The 18,822-nt window shown below is 53.1% G+C and overlaps 4 protein-coding genes across 4 annotated transcripts; 2 read left to right on the plus strand and 2 right to left on the minus strand.

Moving 5' to 3' along the window:
* Positions 1-10,370: 10,370 nt before the first annotated feature.
* NEUTE1DRAFT_102380 (uncharacterized protein) lies at positions 10,371-10,655 on the minus strand (the record flags this gene model as incomplete). The annotated part of the gene is made up of 1 exon (XM_009854366.1): positions 10,371-10,655. The coding sequence occupies one exon, from the start codon at positions 10,653-10,655 to the stop codon at positions 10,371-10,373; it is 285 nt and encodes a 94-aa protein (XP_009852668.1).
* A 1,030-nt stretch (positions 10,656-11,685) lies between these two features.
* Positions 11,686-12,585, minus strand: NEUTE1DRAFT_147592 (uncharacterized protein; the record flags this gene model as incomplete). The annotated part of the gene is made up of 2 exons (XM_009854367.1): positions 11,686-12,194; positions 12,302-12,585. 2 exons carry the CDS (start codon positions 12,579-12,581, stop codon positions 11,686-11,688), a joined length of 789 nt encoding a protein of 262 aa, XP_009852669.1.
* A 1,584-nt stretch (positions 12,586-14,169) lies between these two features.
* Positions 14,170-17,248, plus strand: NEUTE1DRAFT_147593 (uncharacterized protein; the record flags this gene model as incomplete). The annotated part of the gene is made up of 3 exons (XM_009854368.1): positions 14,170-14,622; positions 14,718-15,067; positions 16,949-17,248. The coding sequence occupies 3 exons, from the start codon at positions 14,170-14,172 to the stop codon at positions 17,106-17,108; spliced, it is 963 nt and encodes a 320-aa protein (XP_009852670.1).
* Positions 17,249-17,615: 367 nt separating this feature from the next.
* Positions 17,616-18,577, plus strand: NEUTE1DRAFT_45954 (uncharacterized protein; the record flags this gene model as incomplete). Its single annotated transcript, XM_009853365.1, has 3 exons — positions 17,616-17,735; positions 17,855-18,013; positions 18,467-18,577. The coding sequence occupies 3 exons, from the start codon at positions 17,616-17,618 to the stop codon at positions 18,575-18,577; spliced, it is 390 nt and encodes a 129-aa protein (XP_009851667.1).
* Positions 18,578-18,822: the final 245 nt, after the last annotated feature.

Below are 18,822 nucleotides of genomic sequence, written 5' to 3' on the forward strand. Positions count from 1 at the left end.
CCCCCCCCCCCCCCCCCCCCCCCCCGATCCATGCACTTGACTGATTGGAACTGGTGTTACTAAGCAGCTCATAGAAGGTACGTTTTGCATCCCCCAAAAAAAAGAAAAAAAAAAAAAAAAAAAGACAAAGAAGAAAAAAACAGTTTCAAGACCTCTTGCCACGGTTTATCCCCTGATTTTTTTGTTTTTCTCACAAACAAGTGAAAAGGGGACCAAAACGTCGAGTGTCCGAGTCGTGTTTTGGCGTCCAGATCTGGTGCACACCAAACGGGTCGCTGCACGGTATAGTCATCTTAATGCACGCCTACCTTCAGGGGGTACTGCACCCTGATGGACGAACGGAGCTACCTAATACTCGGGCCTCCAGTCGGTCGGGGGCCATAGGGCTCAGTCCACATGCATAGCGTAGGTATGCAGACAAATACTATAAAAAAACTTTCTGGATACCTGTACACTACCTTGTGTAGGCATGTGTGCATGAGCAGCGTGCCTAGAGGAACAAATACTTCAGATACTGCAGCCGACAGACTTCCAAGTTACCAGGTAGTACACGGCATATCCCAGTTTTGTACCGGCCTTGCATGTGCCTACCTCTACCTGACCACAGCAAGCCGTAGTCAAATCGAATTCAAATGACCAACTGTTCAATGTTCGCGTGTAATTTTCGGACTTCACTACATACCACTCGGCTGCTTCGGTACTGCTTCGGTACTGCAACCAAATACTGATGCTGATGCTGCGCCCGGGATTGTACTGCATACCTACACGCATGCAGGCAATATACATACCTCTTACGTGACTGGAGATGTCGATTTATTTGGTTTAGAGGTTACAGTTGATGAGAGTGCGGGGATGAATGGACCAGATCTACCTTTACGAAATGATTCAAGGACACTGCAGCACACTCGGCACGGGACACGAGCAAGTGAGCATAGTTCATCTTTGCCAGGCGAGCAAAAAAACCACCCGGTCACCAGCCAAGATCAGTAAAGTAAAGGCAACAAGTAATTTGACACGTAGCCTGGTGAATTCCCATAACGAACCCCATTGCCATCGTGCGTGCTATCATCCATCATCCATTGCTCTGCCGTTCTAAAGGGGTAATCGCATAAACTACAAGCAACCAAGCATCAAGCCATCATAGCAATCAATACCAACCGAACCGGGAAAAGCCCACACCCATAGACGTAACCTTACAAGCATGTTATCCGAACAAAATAATAAAACAAGAAAAACGAAAGCCAAGCAGGTATCATGACCCATCCATTCATCCATCTTCATCGTTCACCCCTCATCATTCCCACCTCACTTTCCAACCTTTTTCCCCTTCTTCGGACTCGCCCTAGGAATCCCCGAAATAGCCGAATCCTTGCTCATCTTACTAGCCTTGGACATCTTTGAACTCGCCACACTCATGACCGACGCACTCGGCGCAATCGACGGCGCGCTAACACTACTGCGCCCCGTCCTGCTTGTGCCCGTGGTACCAGTCATGCCCGAAATGGCACTACCCCTCTCAGTCCAGTCGTCTTCACTATCGTCGCCTGTTTCGTAGTCCGAGTAGTTGTCGTCTTCGTCATCTTGGTCGTGGTCCTGGCTATACTGGCTTTCTCCGTCGTCATCTCGACTGCCATTTGAGCGACCGGATCGAGCCGAACGAGGGCCGGAGCGGGAAGAGGAAGTGATGACCGTCGTGCCCTGGGAGGAGCGACGTAGAGTGGCTGTTTCGTCCGCCTCAGTTTCAGTCTCGGTTTCGTTGTGGTCTTCGTCGCCGCCGTAACGGGAAGAGGACTCGGTGCGCGCGTCGTCGTCGACGTGAACCATGTCCTCATCTGACCCGGAGCGCACATCAACTGGTGGAGTAGCGGTGTCATACCCCTCCTCGTCCTCATCATCCGTGTCCTTCAGGGAGACGTCTCTATCCTCTTTCGATAGACCACCATATCCCTTCGCCGTGGACTTTGAGCTCGTCGTCGCCCAACTCCCCTTTCGCTCTCTAGCCTTAGGTCTCGAAGTCCCGGAAGTATCGGCATCACCATGATGAGCAGCCACCGCCGCCTTGACCGCCGCGACACCACCACCGCCAGCCCCGTTCCTAACGCTATTGCTGCGCTTGATGCTACCGCCCAGCAGAGCTCCGCTGACCATTTGACTGAGTGACAGAATCCGTCTGTTAGACGCCGACGATCCCGCACCCGTGCCCATCTTAGGGGTTCTGGTCTTGGCGTTGATAGCAGCCATGTTGAGTGCCGACGTGGGCTGTCTTGACTCCATGCGTGAAACGACGCTGGGAGCGCGGGTGGACATTTGCGAGGGGACGCGCTTGCGGTTCATTGACTCCCGACCGACGCCCGTGGTGAAGCGCTTGCCTTTGGCCATGAGAAGTAAGCGTGAATGGTCCATGACTCCCTCGAGGATACGGCGCTCGAGCGTTTCGGCGCGGGTTTCCATCTCGTGGAGCTCTTCTCTTCGGAGGCGGAGGGCAGTGTCGAGGGAGGACAAGTCCGCCGTAAGTCTGGATTTCTTGCGCACCAGCTCCTCTTGCTCCCCGCGGAGCTCAACAAGGTTGTGTTTAATACCCTGCTGCTCAGCCCTCAAGTCAGCCAAGAACTGCTCCTTAAGTTTGTCATGCTCCTTGCGCAGTGCCTCGTTGCGTTCCTTAAGGCGACACTCCTCCTCCATCAGGTTAGCGAGCAGATCCACCTTCAGCTTCTCCTGCTCTTCACGGAAGATTGCCTTCATTTCTTCTTGCTCTTCCCGCAGGCTGGCGTTGATCTCCTTGAGACGCCTCTCTTCCTCCTTGAAAGCGGCAAGGAAAGAGCTCCTAAGTTCTTTCTGCTCTTGCCTGAGACCTTCGTTGACTTCCTTGAGCAAAGACTCCTCCTCGCGCAAATTCTTGAGGAACTTATCCTTGAGAACTTGCTGCTCTTCTCGTAAAGCATCGTTCGACTCCTTCAGGCGGGCTTCTTCATCCTTCAAAACGGCAAGGAAGCTCCGCTTGAGCGACTCGTGCTCGGCTTTGAGGGCGGAATTGAGCTCGATCAGACGGTCGCGCTCATCGCGGAGGTTAGCAGCGAAGGTCTTCTTCATGATGTCTTGTTCTTCTTTGAGGGACACGTTTATTTCCATCAGGCGGTCACGTTCCTCTTCAAGATTAGTTTTGAACGTCTTTTTTAAGGTTTCGTGCTCTTCCTTGAGAGAAGCATTGAGTTCTTTCAGCCTTGTCTCCTCCTCCTTGAGACCGGCCATGAACACCGCCTTAGCCTCCTCGTGCTCCTTTCTTAGGGATTCATTCAGCGTCTTGAGGCGATGCTCCTCCTCAGCCAAGTTGGCCAAGAACGTAGACTTGAGCTCTTCCTGTTCCTGCTTCAGAGACTCATTCATCTGCTTCAGACGTGCCTGTTCCTGTTGGAGGTTTTCCAAGAACTGGGACTTGAGCTGATCCTGCTCCTCACGCAAAGTAACATTGATGCTCTCCTTAACGCGGGCTTCCTCCTCTTTGAGCTCAGCCAAACGAGCCTCGATTGCTTCCTTTTCAGCCAGCTGACGCTCAAGAGCAATTGTAGTCTCTTGCAGTATCTTCTTTTTGTTCTCATCCTCTTCGACAGCGCGCTGAGTCTGGGTAGCGATAAACTCAGCGAGCTCGGCGGAGGTATTCTTGACTTGTTTGTGGACATCTTCGAGATGAGCGAAAGCCTTCTCCGCTTCGCCGGTATGACCAACGAGCTTTTCAAGCTTCTCGTTGACAGTGGGCATGGCGTTGATGACCTTGGTCTGCAGACCCTCCGTTGTCGTCTTGGAATACTCAAAATGCTGACCAACAAGGGCAAGAACCTCCTGGAGGTTCTCGGCGACTTTAGGCTGATGCTCGGCAACAAGACTCTGCAAGCCGTCCAACTTGCCAGTCATCTCCTGCACCTGCTCTCGAGTAAGGGTATGCTCAGTCTTGATATCGAGATGATTCTCATCGGCCTTGCACAACAGCTCATCCACCCTTTCGAAAACAGTCTTTGAGCTGACTTCCATCTTTTCCACAGCCTCCGTGACCGTACCGCTGAGAGGCTCCAGCGCAGTCTTGAGCTCCTCCATTTGACCCTTTGTCGCCACGGTCTCCTTGATCTCGCCGATCTGCGCCTTCTGAAGCTCCTCGATCTTGGTCTCAATGTCAGTCTTCGCCTTGTTGATAGTCGTGCGACCTTCCTCAAAACCCTCCTTCATGCCACCCCACAATTCCATGAGCTCATCCTGCAGCGTCGCGTTCTTCTTGACAATTTCGCTCATCGGAGCCAAAACCTTGTGAATAGAATCCACCCCCTTGGCTCCATCAGTGAGTTTAGCTTTGATGACTTCATGAAACTCTTCGAGGAGGGATTTGACTTCGGACACGCGGTCGGTGATGTCGCCGTTTGCCTTGGTAGTAGCCTCGGCTTGAGCTTCGAGCTTCTCAGTCAGGGTCTTGAAGTTGCTGTCCATGTCGGGGCGGCTGGCTGTGGCTGTCGGAGAGTCGGTGGGGGCATCAGTGGTGGCGGGTCTCGATGAAACGAGGGACTTGACTTCGAGACAAACAGTCTCAACAGCCTCGAGATCAGCTTTGGTGAGCTTGTCGGAGTCTTCTTTCTCGTCGCGGGTCCTCATTTCGTCGAAGGCAATCGTCATCTTGGCGATGAGCGACTCGAGAGCGGAAACATCCTCCTTCCTGGACACACCTTCCACTTGCTTCGACAAATCTCCCAAGTTCGACTTCGTCTCTACCAACAAGACTTCAAGTGCATCCACATGCTCTTTCCTGACTAGCTCCTTCTGCAGTTCCTGGGCGCTCACGAAATCATCCAAGCTGTCCTTGGTATTCCTTAGAATGGTCTCAATTGCCTGGACATCTTCTTTCGTAGCCGGATCGGTAGGGTCGCTGGTGGGAAGCAGCTCAGGCTCGGGCTGCTTAGGCGCGGCTGATGACGATCTTGCCTTGGTCCACTCATCAATGGACTTTCTCAGACCCCCAATCGCGGTGTCAACGGAAGTCTGGAGAGAGCGAATTGTTTCTTCGAGGGGTGACAGGTTGATCTTCTGCTGCTTTTGTTCGCGGGCAGCAAGAGAGGCGACAGAATCGATCAACTTCCTTAGCAAGGCCTCGACGTCGCCTAGCTCAGACTTGGATGTAGCAGTTCTGGCACCCGCCGCAGCCTTTGACGAGCCAGCACCACTTTCCATAGCCTCGACCTTCTTCCCTAGCTTATCAACCATAGCATGGAGACTTCTAATCTCCTCGACGCTTCCATGGCCAAGCTGCTTCGAAGGTTGATCACCATCATTGCTAAAGGGCGTCAGCGCGAATTCGTCATCAAACCCGCCTCCTGCTCTAAGCTCTTCGAGATCAGCTCTGACGCCCTTCAGGCCCTCCTTGAGCGCATCCAGAATCTCGTCATTAGCCGAGAGGTCACCGGCTTTGTTAGAGAGCTTGTCAATACTCTTTTTCAAATCGCCGAGTCCCTCTTGCAGAGCATGGAGGATTTTCGTCTCCGCCACCTCACCGGTGTGCTGAGAGGTGGTATTCATCTCCTTACGAATAGTACCAATGGCTTCGAGAATCTCGGCATTGCTGCCGGGCTGCGCGAGTGGCGTTACGGGGACCAAGGTGCCGTTGACGACGTCGCGGAGTGATTCAAGTTCCTCCCTTAGCAGATCATTGGTGCTCTGAGAAGCCTTCTTGACCAACTCCGCCACTTCCTCCCTAAATCTCTCCAATGTTTCAGTCATGTGCGGGATCAAATCGTCGGAGTTGCCGTCGGTGCGGGCGCGGTCGACGTACGCTTCGATGTCATGCCTCAGTTTCTCGAAATCGTCCATGGTAATACCAGGCGTAGTCCGCTCAGCGTCACCACCACGGGAGGTGGGTTTGCTGTTTTCTGAGAAGGCGCGGAACTCATCTCTCAGCGAATCACGGATTTCGTACAGTCGCTCAATGATTTCTTCAGTTTCGGGCTTCAGGATGGAAGGAGGCGTGGTGCCGTGGCGGACGAGAGCTTTGGAATGTGAGCCGGAGAGATCCGAGAGGTCTCGTTCTTTTAGACTCTCTTTGACAGCGCGGGCGACATCTCCTGAAATATCAAGCGCATCAAATCCTTCGCGGACGGCATCAGCAAGGTCGACACGCGACAGATCAGGGCGGGGGAGGTAAGAAGCGATATGCTGTGCGAACTCGGGGGTTTGCAATGCTTTGACGACGGCGCGTGTGACATCGCAGGGAAGATCCATGGTTTCGATAGCTTCCTGGACAGCATCGATCATGTCTTCGCTTGATGGGCCGGCAGAGGAAAAGTCGAATGTCTCCAGCGCTTTGGTGACGGCGGTTTGCATGTCCTTTGGTAGATCCAGAGACCTTACACCATCTTGCACGGCTTCGGCCATGTCAACAGTGAAGTCGAACTTGTTGAGGCTCTCGTCCATTGCGTTCACCACCTCTTGACGCTTCAGGGGCTTGGGGAGGTCGCTCAAACCATCCTTGACCGCACTCAGAATGTCGTCTTTCGAAAGTTGGGGAGTGACCGGGAAGTCGAACTCATCCAGACATTCCCTGACAGATTCGAAGACATCGTCCCGGGAGACCGCCTCAAACTTGCTGAACCCTTCGTTGATAGCAGCGAACACGTCTTGCTTGGAAGCCGTCTCCTTTGGCAGATACATCCCTAGCCCCTCCTTCAAACAATCCAGCACTTCGTGCCTTTCCAACCCGATCTGCTGGATCTCAATTTCAGGTTTGTACTTTTCGAAAGCATCTTGCACCGCTTGTACAACGTCCTCCCTACGAAGCTCCTGCACGCGCGGCTTATTGGCTTGTGAATCCTTGAGGGCAGCACGCATGCTATTGTAGATCTCCCTGTAATCGATCATGGAGTCGATTCGAGGCGCTGCCGCGACTGTCTCTTGCGCCTTCTTGCGGTGTTCGTGCACGATGTTAACCATGTTCTGGCGCATTTCCTCCAGGCCATCTGAGACAATTTTGTTCATGGCTTCCTTTGTAAAATTGTCTACAGGGAGGGTTTGAGGGGACTTGGAGGAGACTTCGTTAAGTCGGCGACCGATTTCTTGGCCCATGTCGAGGACCTCGCCGCGCAGTTCCTTGACGAGAGACTTGACGTCGCTGGTAAGGCTGCCGCCTTGGGCCAGGTAGTCCTTGACTATGCGCAGGGCGGAGAGGATTTCATCATTCATGGAATCGGTGGCACGGGAGCTCTGGGTTTGAGTTGGTGAATTTCCAGATTCTTCGAGGAATCGGCCTACGCGCGAGTTTCGGCCGTCTTCGTCTTCGCTGAAGCTCCAGGCCTTGTTGCGACCGCCGCCGCCGCCGCCGCCACCACCACCTCTCCCTGCTCCGCCAGTAGCTGGTACTAGAGCATGTTGCTGATTGGCTTTGACCAAACGGATGATCTCCTCTAGCTTTTCAGACGTGGAAAAGCCGGAAAGCTGACGGGCGAGTTCGTTAAGTCTCGAGAGAAGCGATTCTTGGCCCTCTTTCGTTCCCATGTCGCGAAGGATCTTTTCTAGAAGAGCAATTGACGATGTGTCGGCCACAAGTGAGGGTGTGCTCAATAGCGACTCTCGATCAAGCGACGCTCCAAAGCTATGTGGCGAAGGTATTCGCGGCAGGGAGAACGGTCGCGACTTTAGTGACGTAGGCGATGGCGGACCCCCACCGTACGCTTCCCTCTGCGCGGCCCTCGACTTGGCCTCGGTGATCAACTCTCGCAAACTCCTGCGAATGTCCTCATCGCGCTGATTGGTGGCCTCTTTCAAGCTGAGCAAGTCTGTAGCATTATCTCTGCTGCGCCTGCTAAGCGCCGACATTTCTCGTTGAAGAGCCGAAGCAATGTTGGTAAGGGTGATGAGCTGGTTCGACAGGGCCTCGAGGCCTAGGGGTGTTACAGTCGTCTTGGTCACTCCGCTGGAGCCGTTAGTGATGTTAGCGAGGGGATCCGAGTCCCTGACCGACGACGACGTTCCGAGGTTGCTGGCACTACTCATGTTCTGAAGGGCGAGCATGGTGGCCGACTGAGGAGGAGTGTTCTCGCCGAGGATGCTCTGATGTGGTCGCCGCATGTTGCTGGTGCTGTTGGCTTGGCGGAGGATGCTGCCTGGGGTCAAACTAGGACCCGTTCGTGGTGAACCCATAGTGGGGGCGGGTTTTAGGGTGTCTTCCTTTTCGTCCTTGAACTCGACGTGGTTCTCACGACTCCTCGTAGGGGTGGATGGCCTCTCGTATATGCTCTCGTACTTGCTCTCGTACTTGTCGTGCTTGTTGTTTTCTTGCTTTTCGTATTTGTCAAACTTGGTGTCGAGTTTGCTATCGAATTTGAAGTCGTGCTTCAAATCGTGCTTAAAGTCGTGCTTCTCTGGTGATCGTGAGGCTGATGTATTGGAGACGTAACCACTCTCAAGCATCAAACTAATATCCTTGACAGTGCTGTTCTGAAGGGAATTCAAACGGCGATGTGACGCAGCCGTAGCTGTGTTGCGCAAAGGGGGCCTCTCTGTCCTCTCTGGAGAAGGGTCACCCGCGGCGCGCTTGGGGATGTGTGGTACCAGGTTAGCACTCTCACGGGCCTTTTCCTGCAAGGCAGCATGGGCAGACTGGATCGCACTCGAGGTGCCAGCTCTAGAGACACCGGGAGACTGAGGGTTGAGTGGAAGCGGCGGTGGTGCCCTCTCGGGGTCTGAGCTATCCCACCTATTTTTCATTAGTTCCTTGAACAAGAGGGACATGACACCATGATGGTCTGCTGTTGGTGTTTTGGGGAAAAGAGGGGAAGCATCCTACATTGGGATCATGGCACGGCCATGATTATCAAACGAGGCGGAATGCGAGTGTCTTAAATCTCGGGGGAGCTGGTGGTGCCCATGGTGGTCCCTCTCTGAGCCAGCGGGCGGCATGGCTTCAGCTGTGTGGGAGGTGTGTGTCGGGAAAACGAGGGAGGGAGTGAGAGAGGGAAGGGAGCCCAGGGCGGTAGGGCGGGCGCGGCCTGGCTGGCGTGGTGGGCGCGAACAGAACTACCACCCGGAGGTGTTTGAGAGTCAATCTGTTCCTGGCCTAAGCTGGGGATGAACCGGGGTGGTCGACCAAGGACCAGGGTCTTTCTGCCGGAGAACTAGTGTAGATAGTAGTAGGGTCCGGTCTGTGCGGTTGGTTACGCCAACAACAAGGACGGAAACGCGGTAGGATCCTGGGTCGGGTGTGTGGTGTCGCAACAGTGGAGGATGGCTTGATAGGACGAGGCCGAGATGGGAAGTAATGTTTCTGGTACTGAACAGTAAGAGGTTGGTAATCCGAATCGGTACCTGATTACCGACCCCTGTTTGCTGAAGCCGAGACCCAAGGTGAAGGGTGACCTTGCTGTTTGGATATCGGACCAGTACTGTAAACACGGTATGACGGTACAAGTATGTATTATGATGCGTGATATGGTATGGCAAACAATTTCCAGGGCTGAGACAAGTTGGAACAGAACCAGGAGGCGTTGATGGGCGGTACGGTAACCTTGATCAACCTGGGATATCGATCCGTGCTCTTCTTCTTTCAGTTGCCGTCTGTTCGTTGTTGTCTGGTCTCCCGTCTCTGTTCCGTTTCCTCTTTTCGGTTGGGTTCCAGAGTTGTTGAAGGCAACACAGCAGCTGTTGTTCGATTGTTCCCTCAGGCGGATAGGCAGTGCAAATATCCGATGGACTCCTCAGGTGTCGTCGTAGTAGTAGAAGTAGTGAATCCAGAATCCAAGCTGCAATATGGAAAACGGAGATAAGGAAAATCGACCAAATGAAAAAACAAACCACACAAGGACTATGTCGGTTGACGTGACTGACTGTCTCCTGTTGTATGGCTGGAGGGGTATATCCTTTCGAAGAGTCGCAAAGCAGCAAAATCGCCAAAGAAAAAAAAAATAAGAAAAAAAGAAAAAGACTTAACACAGCAGCTCTAAGCCTTCCTTGTTTCTGGCTGTCCAAGTCCAGTGTGCTGCAGCAGATGGCGCAAAGCAGGGTATAATGGTCAATGCTAAGTCAGACAGAGTGAACTCCAGTCGCTGAAAGTGACAGCGAGCTGAGTGAATGGATGATGCCGTCCGTTCCAAGGAAGCTTCGTTGGTCTGATGTTGATGGTGTTTGCTTTGGTGCGAAGAGCGAACAGCTGGCTGGCTGGCTGGCTGGCTGGCTGGCTGGCTGACCTCCTTTCTCGCTGCTTTGACTTGGCCAGGCAACAACTCGCTGTGTGGCAGAAGTGAAAACTTGGACTGACGAGTGCCAGGAAGGAGGGGGACGAGCAACCTGAAATTCAGTCGGTTCCTTCCTCAAAATCAAAGAAATCCGACTCGCGACCTGATGACCACCTACCTCGATATTGCACTCGTTCTTGCCCTTGTTCTTTTCTTGCGACAAACCCTGATGAGAACCCAACCTTGCCTGTTCCTGCCAAACCTGTCCCCAAGAATTTCCAACCCACGTTTCTTTCTCGGCGAGGGGCCGCCCGCCCAGGCCCAGAGGGGAGGCTGGGGTGGGTGGGTGGGTGTGGGTTGGTCAAGGGCCAAGCAGGGGTCTTTCAGGGCAGCCAGTCCACTAAATGTCGAGCCGTGGTGGACGGCAGCCCACCTTCCATGGTTCACACGGGAAACCATCAATCACATCACTGGCTCCCTTCCGCCCAACCAATCAATCAGTCCATTTGTGCTCTCTGACCCCATTTGGAGAGACCAATGAGCCAATCATCGTCTCAAATGTCTGTTGATTGTTTGTGCTCTTTCCCTCTGTCGTTGCTCTGCAAAAAAGGCACCCTAGCAACGCGCGGTTAGTCGCGAACCAGGGTTGGCCTCCATGTGTGACCTCAGAGCGCAGTTCTAGTCATCCCCCCCCTACAGTAGCCCAGGAGGTCACCGTCGGATCACAGGCTCTAGTTGCTTATCGATAAGGCTAAGTGAAAAAGGAACAAGGGGGGAAGAGCTGCGCGTCATCCTCCATGTCTTTCCCTCACTAGATCATGAGTGGTGAAGTCTTGGCTTGAAAGGGTGAAGAAAACAGATCGATGCGACAGTTGAGACGTGAACGCGGTACGTATCAAATGTTGGTGACGCTCACCGCAAGAATTGTTATCCAAGCTCTGTCGTCACTGCCACCACCCACAGGTCCAAGCTCCCTTCAGGTGGCCCAAGCTTCAAGGCACAAACTCCGAGTCCAGCATTGTGCTCCACTGATTTGCAGTGGTCCTGCAGAAGCAGCAAACGGAGGGAGCTCTTGCTTTTTGGGACTTGCATCTCTTCCAGTCCTTGGAATTCCTTCATGTTGTGAGGCGTTTGAGGGATCGAGTACGCTACCATTTTTCATGTCGCCAACTGAAGGTGAAAACTAACGCACTCGATGGCTGTTTCCAATGTCATGTGAAACGCCCAAGTATTGGAAAACTGCGGTGGGATGCCTCTAGCCGGCTGCAACACGGAAAGTCCACACAACTTCCCACAGGTTGGAACAAAGCCTCCCGTCAACAGTCAAGTGACAACCGAGTCACAAACACCAAAGACCACACACAACGAACGAAGTCATGACATTCATTCTAACACCACCACTCTTCAACGCCAAACCAAACCAAACTATGCTTTGTTTTTCCGTAAACCGTAAAATGCAATACACAATCCCCATCTCATCATCCCCTCTCTAGACAACAAGCTTCGCATCTTGCCTATTCCCCCTCTCTCCAAAAATGGTGCTGCCCACTCTCACCTCCCCACTCCCCATGGCAATCGCCCCCTCAAAATCCTCACTCATACCCATACTCAACTCCAGACTTCCCTTGTCCAGTCCCAACTCCTTCTCCACAAGATCCCTCTGCTCCCTCAGCACCACGAAATCCTCATTCTCGTTTTCGGGAGTCGTTGCCTTGCTCCTCGCAATGGCACCAATCGTCATCAGTCCCAGCAGGTTTAAGTGAGGACATTCCGTGACGATGGCCTTGCAAAGATCGACGGTTTCTTGACCTGGAGAGCACCCAGATTTGGACTCTTCGCCCGAGGTGTTGACTTGCACGTGGACGTTCAATTTGGGAATGGAGGGGTCTGAGGAGATGACTTCGCCGCGGACGCGGTTAAGGGTCCGGGCCTTTTTGAGGGTGTCCAAGGAGGAGACGGCCCAAAGGTTGGGGATACGGGCTAGAGACTTGCAGTGGGCTGTTCGTTCCGTTAGTTCGTAGTCACCTTCCTCGTAGTATTTTGCAGGTGAACACCTAAAGGTGGAAAAAGAATATAAAAAAAAAGAGAAAAATAAAAGGGCATACTGGTCTGAAGGCCACCAATGAAGTGCCACTGGATACTCCGCGGCAAGAGTTCCGCCTTCTGCTGCAGCTCCTGCGCATAGTTTTCGCCGAAATGGGCATGCTGGACTTGGGGAGCCTGGTGAAGCGCCAAAATGTCGTTGGCGGGCTTGAGCTTGGACACGGCCACGAGCCGGACAGGGCGACCTTTGGCGACGGCGAGGATGCGGTCTTGCACGCTTTGGAGCTGGGAAACGAGCGCGGAGGCCCGAGCGGGGTCGATCTTGAGAGGGGTTGAGCTCATGTTGAATTACTCGGTAGGTGTGAAGTTGTGAGGGGTGTGTTTTGTAATGTCGTGATGTTGGGGTGAGTGAGTGAGTGAGTGACGTCGTCGGGGATATCAGATTTGGAGATTTCAAAAATGAGGTTGTCACGGCCGGCCTGTGTCCCGCATCCATCGATTGGAGTCCAGAACCTCCGCTGGGGCTTAACTACCTAGGTGGTCCTTTCCCGCTGTCCATCCCCTGCATGAATCCTGCAGACCCGCCCAGAGTTTGCGATGCGCCCCTGCAGAAATTGTTAGTGCGACACAGTTTGTGACTTTTACAATGGAGGCGCCATACGGACGGGATCGTTGACGGCTCGAAGACCAGAAAACGTGTCACTTTGTATTGGGATACGTTTGCCTGAACTAAGCAGTGTTTAGGATATTTATGGTATTATTTGTAGATATGTTTAAAGGCCCTTTGTCCGCTACGTCGATCTATCCCGGCTTCGTCCCTCGAGTACTCGTTTAACACGAGAGCTATGAGCATGGAACTCCTCACCCCCGGGGTACGTTAGGGGGGTGGAACATCTGCACTTCGACTTCAACGTCACTTCCTTCCTCTTTCACCAAAACCTCGATCTACAGATGATGGGCCCCAAACACGGGCTCTAGATATCTGACAAACTTAATGACCATTCACTGGTTCTCCTTTTCTTTTTCGTCGACCATTCGCGTCGCTAACTTATCAACCAATAATTTGACCATCTGTACTCTGTTGACGCCGATAACAGACGGCTCGGAATTGCGACATCATCAGCATCGGCATCATGGTCCTACATCGTGAGACGACCGGTTTTCTTCGACACACCCCCTTGCTTGAACTCCCAAGGCTGCCAGTTGAGAAACGCAATCTCCATACCCGCTAAGCTTTCCATGCTGACAATTCGCCAGCTCGATGTCGCGCGCTGCTTCCACGGCCAACTCCATGCCTCAATAGGTAGGTACCTTTCGTGCTATCATCAGAGTGCAGAAACAGATACTCACAAGATGACTCACCTATCGCCAACTCTTTCCGACAGCAGATCATGGTAGTCCCTCGCTGTCTACGCCTTTTCGAGTGGCGTATACCTTCTCCTCCCCGCGTTATTCAGCAGTGTCCAGTGACCATCTTCATTCCCGCGATAGGATCATTTCAGTCATCACTCATACCCCTTCCCGACCCCTGCCCCTAAAAGGCTACTCCTGTCGATGAGGTGTGATTAATAACTGAATTACCCAAAGCCGGATACGGGGGCGAAAGAGAAGGGCGAACGGGCAAGTGTCGAGCGGGAAAAAAACAGCAAAAACTGATGGGCCATCAACCCTATATTACCACTAGTCACGATCACAACCCTCAAGATGGCGCCGAAATGTTGACGTTGACTTCAGTCAAGACAGTTGGTCCCACGCTAAACCCCTAACGAAACCCAAAGCCCTCTTCTCCTCAAAGTTCATCTCCTTCCACTTCCCCGCGCTACATCTATGCCCATCCTGGAAGCTGAACCCCTCCTTCAATGTTTGAGCTTTCTCCCAGTGGAACTGGGCCATAACCCCTCGTCGGAACTTGTTCAGCGACAAGGGCACCATGTCTGATCAGGAGTCCGACACCTTTCATAAGCGCTTTCATCCTCTGCGTCTTCTCCCTGCCCCAGACGTGGAATGGGACGTGAACAGACGGCAACGAGCTCACAAGGATGACGTCGTAAGGCCTTGCGAAACATCGCTCGCTGGCGCCAAATGTCTTCGCTTGTTCTACCTCGACGGCGATGATGGCGGATGGAAGCAGTTCTTGCCCTCCCGCGCGCAAATCTTGGCCTGTCGGATGGCCAATGCGTCCAATACTCTTCCAGAACAGTTCACCGGCGCTTTGGGTCGTCTCTATCGCCTTCACCTGGTGGAGGTGGATCCGGCAGACTTTGACGGATCCGCCTCCCGCCTGCAGGAAGTGCAGGAACGTATACAGGAACGCAAATTCCGTCAGGAGATGGATGAGCTTGAGGAAAAGATGCTGAGCAACCAGGCGCGATACCTGGAGCATGTCAACACCCGGCTGCACCGACTCGAGGGCCTTATTAGCGAGTCAGACGTCGATGTGCTAACTGACTGCGTACGGGACCTCGCCCTCGCCACCAGGGGGAAACGCTGCAGGAGATCTCCTCCCCTCAGAAGGAAGCCACGGACCCAAACGAAGGGGTCAACGAGACACCCAAACAACTTGGAAAATCACCGCTTGATGAGCCAGTCCCTCCTGCCGACAATTCAAGAGACAAAGAAGAACCCACGACTGAGAAAGGAACCCCTGGTGATTCGCCCGTCAACATCGAAGGCCCAAGCCACGTACAAGAAACGCTGGAGGAGATCTCCTCCCCAGAGGGGGAAGCCATGGACCCAAATGAATGGATGAGCAAGATACTCAAGCAACTTGCTGAGCCAGCCCCTCCTGATGACAGTTCAAAGGACAAGGAAGAGTTTAGCACCCGCAGGTGCAGGAAACCATCGCCTTTACCGACTCTGCCAAAGTTGGCAGCGAGTTGACTACCAAAATTATGCGCCAAACGCAGGTACTGATCGTCAACAGGGGTATGACGACCCTACTTAAGCTTCCCAATGGTTCGATGTCCTACCCATCGGCGGACATTCCCCCATGAAAATCCATACGGTTCATCTCTCCCATGGGCTGAAGAAGGGGCCGGTCGCGGCACATCCAGTTGTACGGGATAATGACTTTCAAGACGGACACGAAACGTGCCCAGAAGTGGATCGAGTCCTTTCCTTCCCAAATTCCCAAGGACCTCATCACTCGCGCGGCCTCGGCCGTCCACCTCTCCCGCCGCGACTCATCGACACCCTGCTCCTGTCCGTACCTTACTGTCCAGTCGGAAAACTTTCATCCCTACTTATAAGACAGAACGTCTTTTCCTCAAGAGGCCAGCGATTACTTGGAACATATCAGATGCCCCAATACCTCGCACCCGGTTGCGAAATCCAAAAGGGCTGGAAGTACCTCGCAGCGTCATCGTTCTCTTGTTGACGGTCTCTTCTGCGACAGAGTCTATTGAACTGCCCATACCGGATCCTTGTCCCACCTCTTCTTCTTCTTCGGGACTTCAGCCTCCGAAGGGGCCTTGTTGTGCTCCTCAACATGACTTTGCTGGGCATTACTTGTAGGTTGCCGGAAAGATGGCTCTGTATGCGGCAAATTAGGCCGCGGTTGGTGGTAGCGGTGCCGCTACCGATATAGAAACGTGGGCAATCCCCATTCTTCTTAAGAATGAGAAGATATACCCCCCAAAGGTCTTGCGGGCAGGCTGGGGACAGGCCTTTAAAGAAGGAGAGAGGCGGCGGCGTTTGACGGTTGAATAGGGATTCGAACCCCGGAGCGAACTCGAAATTGCACCACAACAATAACTCCCCAATTGCTCTTCACTACCAAAAAGAGGCCGATAGTTGGCATGAACCTTTTTCAGATTCTGGACAGTATTCCATCCAACATACGCCAACTTTTCAAGGAAAGTGGACGGGGTCCCAGCCACTTGGTCGGCTACCCGTTGACTTTTGCCAGCCGTGGTCGGCTGGTTCTCGGATTCGAACCGCAGTCAGTCATCGAACTCGTCTTCCCAGCCAGCCTCGGCCTCTTCTCTGGCCTTTGCGGCCGCCACATTGGCCTTGTGGCGAGGCAGAGAATTGTGATGGTTTTGGTGCCACGGGGTTGCGAAGGCCACCGAACAAACATCGCAAAAAAGGAGGCGGGCATTCTTGACCAATTTTCTTTTGGCCTGTTCAACGGGGTTCCACTTTGCATTGGATCGTGCTGTAAAGGCTTTGATCGAAGCCGGGTTTCGATCTGATCTTTGCCTGAGTTTTTCAAGGCGCCGCCGATTGGCTTCAGATCTATCAAAAATTTCAACCCGTTGTTTGATTGTCAAGTGGGTTATGGACCCCCTTGCGAGTTCCGTCAAATAGTTGTGGGAGTAAAGTCCCGACCAGCGTAGTTTATCAATTGGCCAGACCGAATGGATTTTCAAATTCTCATAGGGCCGCTTCGGATCTTCAATCGGGTGCATAGTCCAGAGGATGGACGATAAGATGGACTCAAGTCCAATGGTAACCAATCGAGCGAGGGCCCGATGTGAAGGGTGGGGGATTGGGAAGGACGCCAGGACAGCAACGTGTGTGAGGTGGTAACCACTTTCGGCTGGTTCTCGGACTCGAACCGAGTAATCGCCATTTTCCTTTTGTTGACGCGCCGTTCAACGGTATCAGCCTCCCGAACCAGCTTCTGGTCCCGGCGGTCGGCTTCCAAGGCAGCCAGTTCAGCAGTAGCGTGGGCTGTAACACCCAACGCATCATCCCGCCATACTTAGCGACGCGCTTGGCGGTCTTGCCCTTGCCGGCAATCTCAGCGACTTCATAGGTGGACTTGGGAGCAGACATTGTAGTGGTGGTGCTGGTGATGCTGCTGGTGATGCTGCTGGTGATGCTGCTGGCGCTGATGCTGGCGCTGATGCTGGTGGTGATGAATAGAAGCTGACGATGGTGAAATGTACAAATAATGTTCGAATATCGGATGGAAGACTGTGATCGCGTCAGGATGCCGATAGTCAGTCACCGAAGGGAGAAATGGGGCCAAGAACCTGAATATCCACCTGGAGGTACCTATTATCGTGAATACCTCTACCTATACACCTATTGTCCGTGAACATATACTGGTTGTCTATGAACACTAGATGAAAAGCCAAGAATAGGTAAGTAATTCAATATCAGGTCTACGGCTCCAGGTCGGTAAGTGAATGTGGAAAATGCGAAAGCTCGGGTCTGCGGCTCCAGGTCGGTACCACTAGTGAGTGAATGTGGGAAATGCGAAAGCTCGAGTCTGCAAGATAAATTCCTTCCTTCATGGTCGCTCGCAATTTTCAGACTTTCCTCTTGAACCTCAGACGACAACGCCTAATACGCGCTATCAAAAAAAAAAAAACGTCGTCTTCGCAACTGGTCTCGTTGCATTGCATCCAATTGCCTCCCATCTTCAAAATGTCGGCTCCAATCGAACAATCCATCTACTTGAGAGACACGAACCAGAACTTCGTCATAGACGTCACCGTTTCGGGCGCTCAAAGCTTCACGTTTACGCTTGTTACCGGACAGGATTTGGTAAGTGTTTGCAACCTACCTCTACCTTTACCTTACTACCTACACATCCCCCGCCATCTTCTTCGCATTAAAAGGGGAGCCGTATACTAATTGGATATCTACTACCTATGTGGTACCAGAATCAGCACCCGCCGGCTGAGCTCAACTTTCATCCTGTTGTCTTCCAAAATGTCGACTTCCTCGACATCCACAACCATGGGCATGATTTCGTACAGGCACCGATCCGTAATCTGGAGGAGCTCCAGTACGAGCCAGTCGACGTTCCGAACTTGAACATGGTAAGTGTTCACCCACCCATCATCCCCATCTATCCTCCAAGCAAACCAGAGCCAAGCGTTAACGGAATCTACCAGCAGCTGGGTGTGCCCGCTGTGCCCGCCGTGCCGGCAGTCCCCGCCATTCCCGCCATTCCAGGCTTCCCAGGCTTTTCAGGCTTTCCTGATATTCCTGGTATTCCTGGTATTCCTGGTATTCCTGCTGTTCCTGCTGTTCCTGCTATTCCAGCCATTCCCGCTGTGCCCGCTCTCTATCTCCCAGATGAAGACGTCTCGGAAGAACCCACCGTCGTCCGTCGTCCCCAACCCAAGAGTAAAATCTCGGGGGCCTCCAATGCCGCCAGATCTCAAGCCTGGAAAGCGCTGATGAGAAAGTGGGAGACTTTCTCCATCACGCGCATGGCCCGCCGCCGCCGCAATCATGGCTCTACCTCGCGATTCCAGAAGCCATCCAAGCTCCGTCGCCAGTCGCCCATGTCTACCGCTGCTATGCCCGCCGCTGCTATGGGAACGGCCAAGAAGCCGATTGACACTACGATCAAGAAGGAGGAGGGAAAGGAGGAGTAGAGGAGGGGGTTTGGGAATTTGGAGGAGAGGGTACCTCTACCTAGGTAGTTGGGATGAGCAAGTCCACTTGGGGACGGGAGCGAGGAAAGAGTGTATGATGGAGTCCAGGGTGTTGGGGGAAAGGAAGATTGGAGTTGCTTCGCTAGAATCAGTCAGGACCTGGGAAAGGACGGGAGTGTAGGAGGGACCCGACGGATGTCTTGTGAAGCCGATTGACAAGGACAGAGGACGTCCATCACGGTATC

Source organism: Neurospora tetrasperma (assembly GCF_000213175.1).
Source record: "Neurospora tetrasperma FGSC 2508 unplaced genomic scaffold NEUTE1scaffold_4, whole genome shotgun sequence".
NCBI lineage: Eukaryota > Fungi > Ascomycota > Sordariomycetes > Sordariales > Sordariaceae > Neurospora > Neurospora tetrasperma.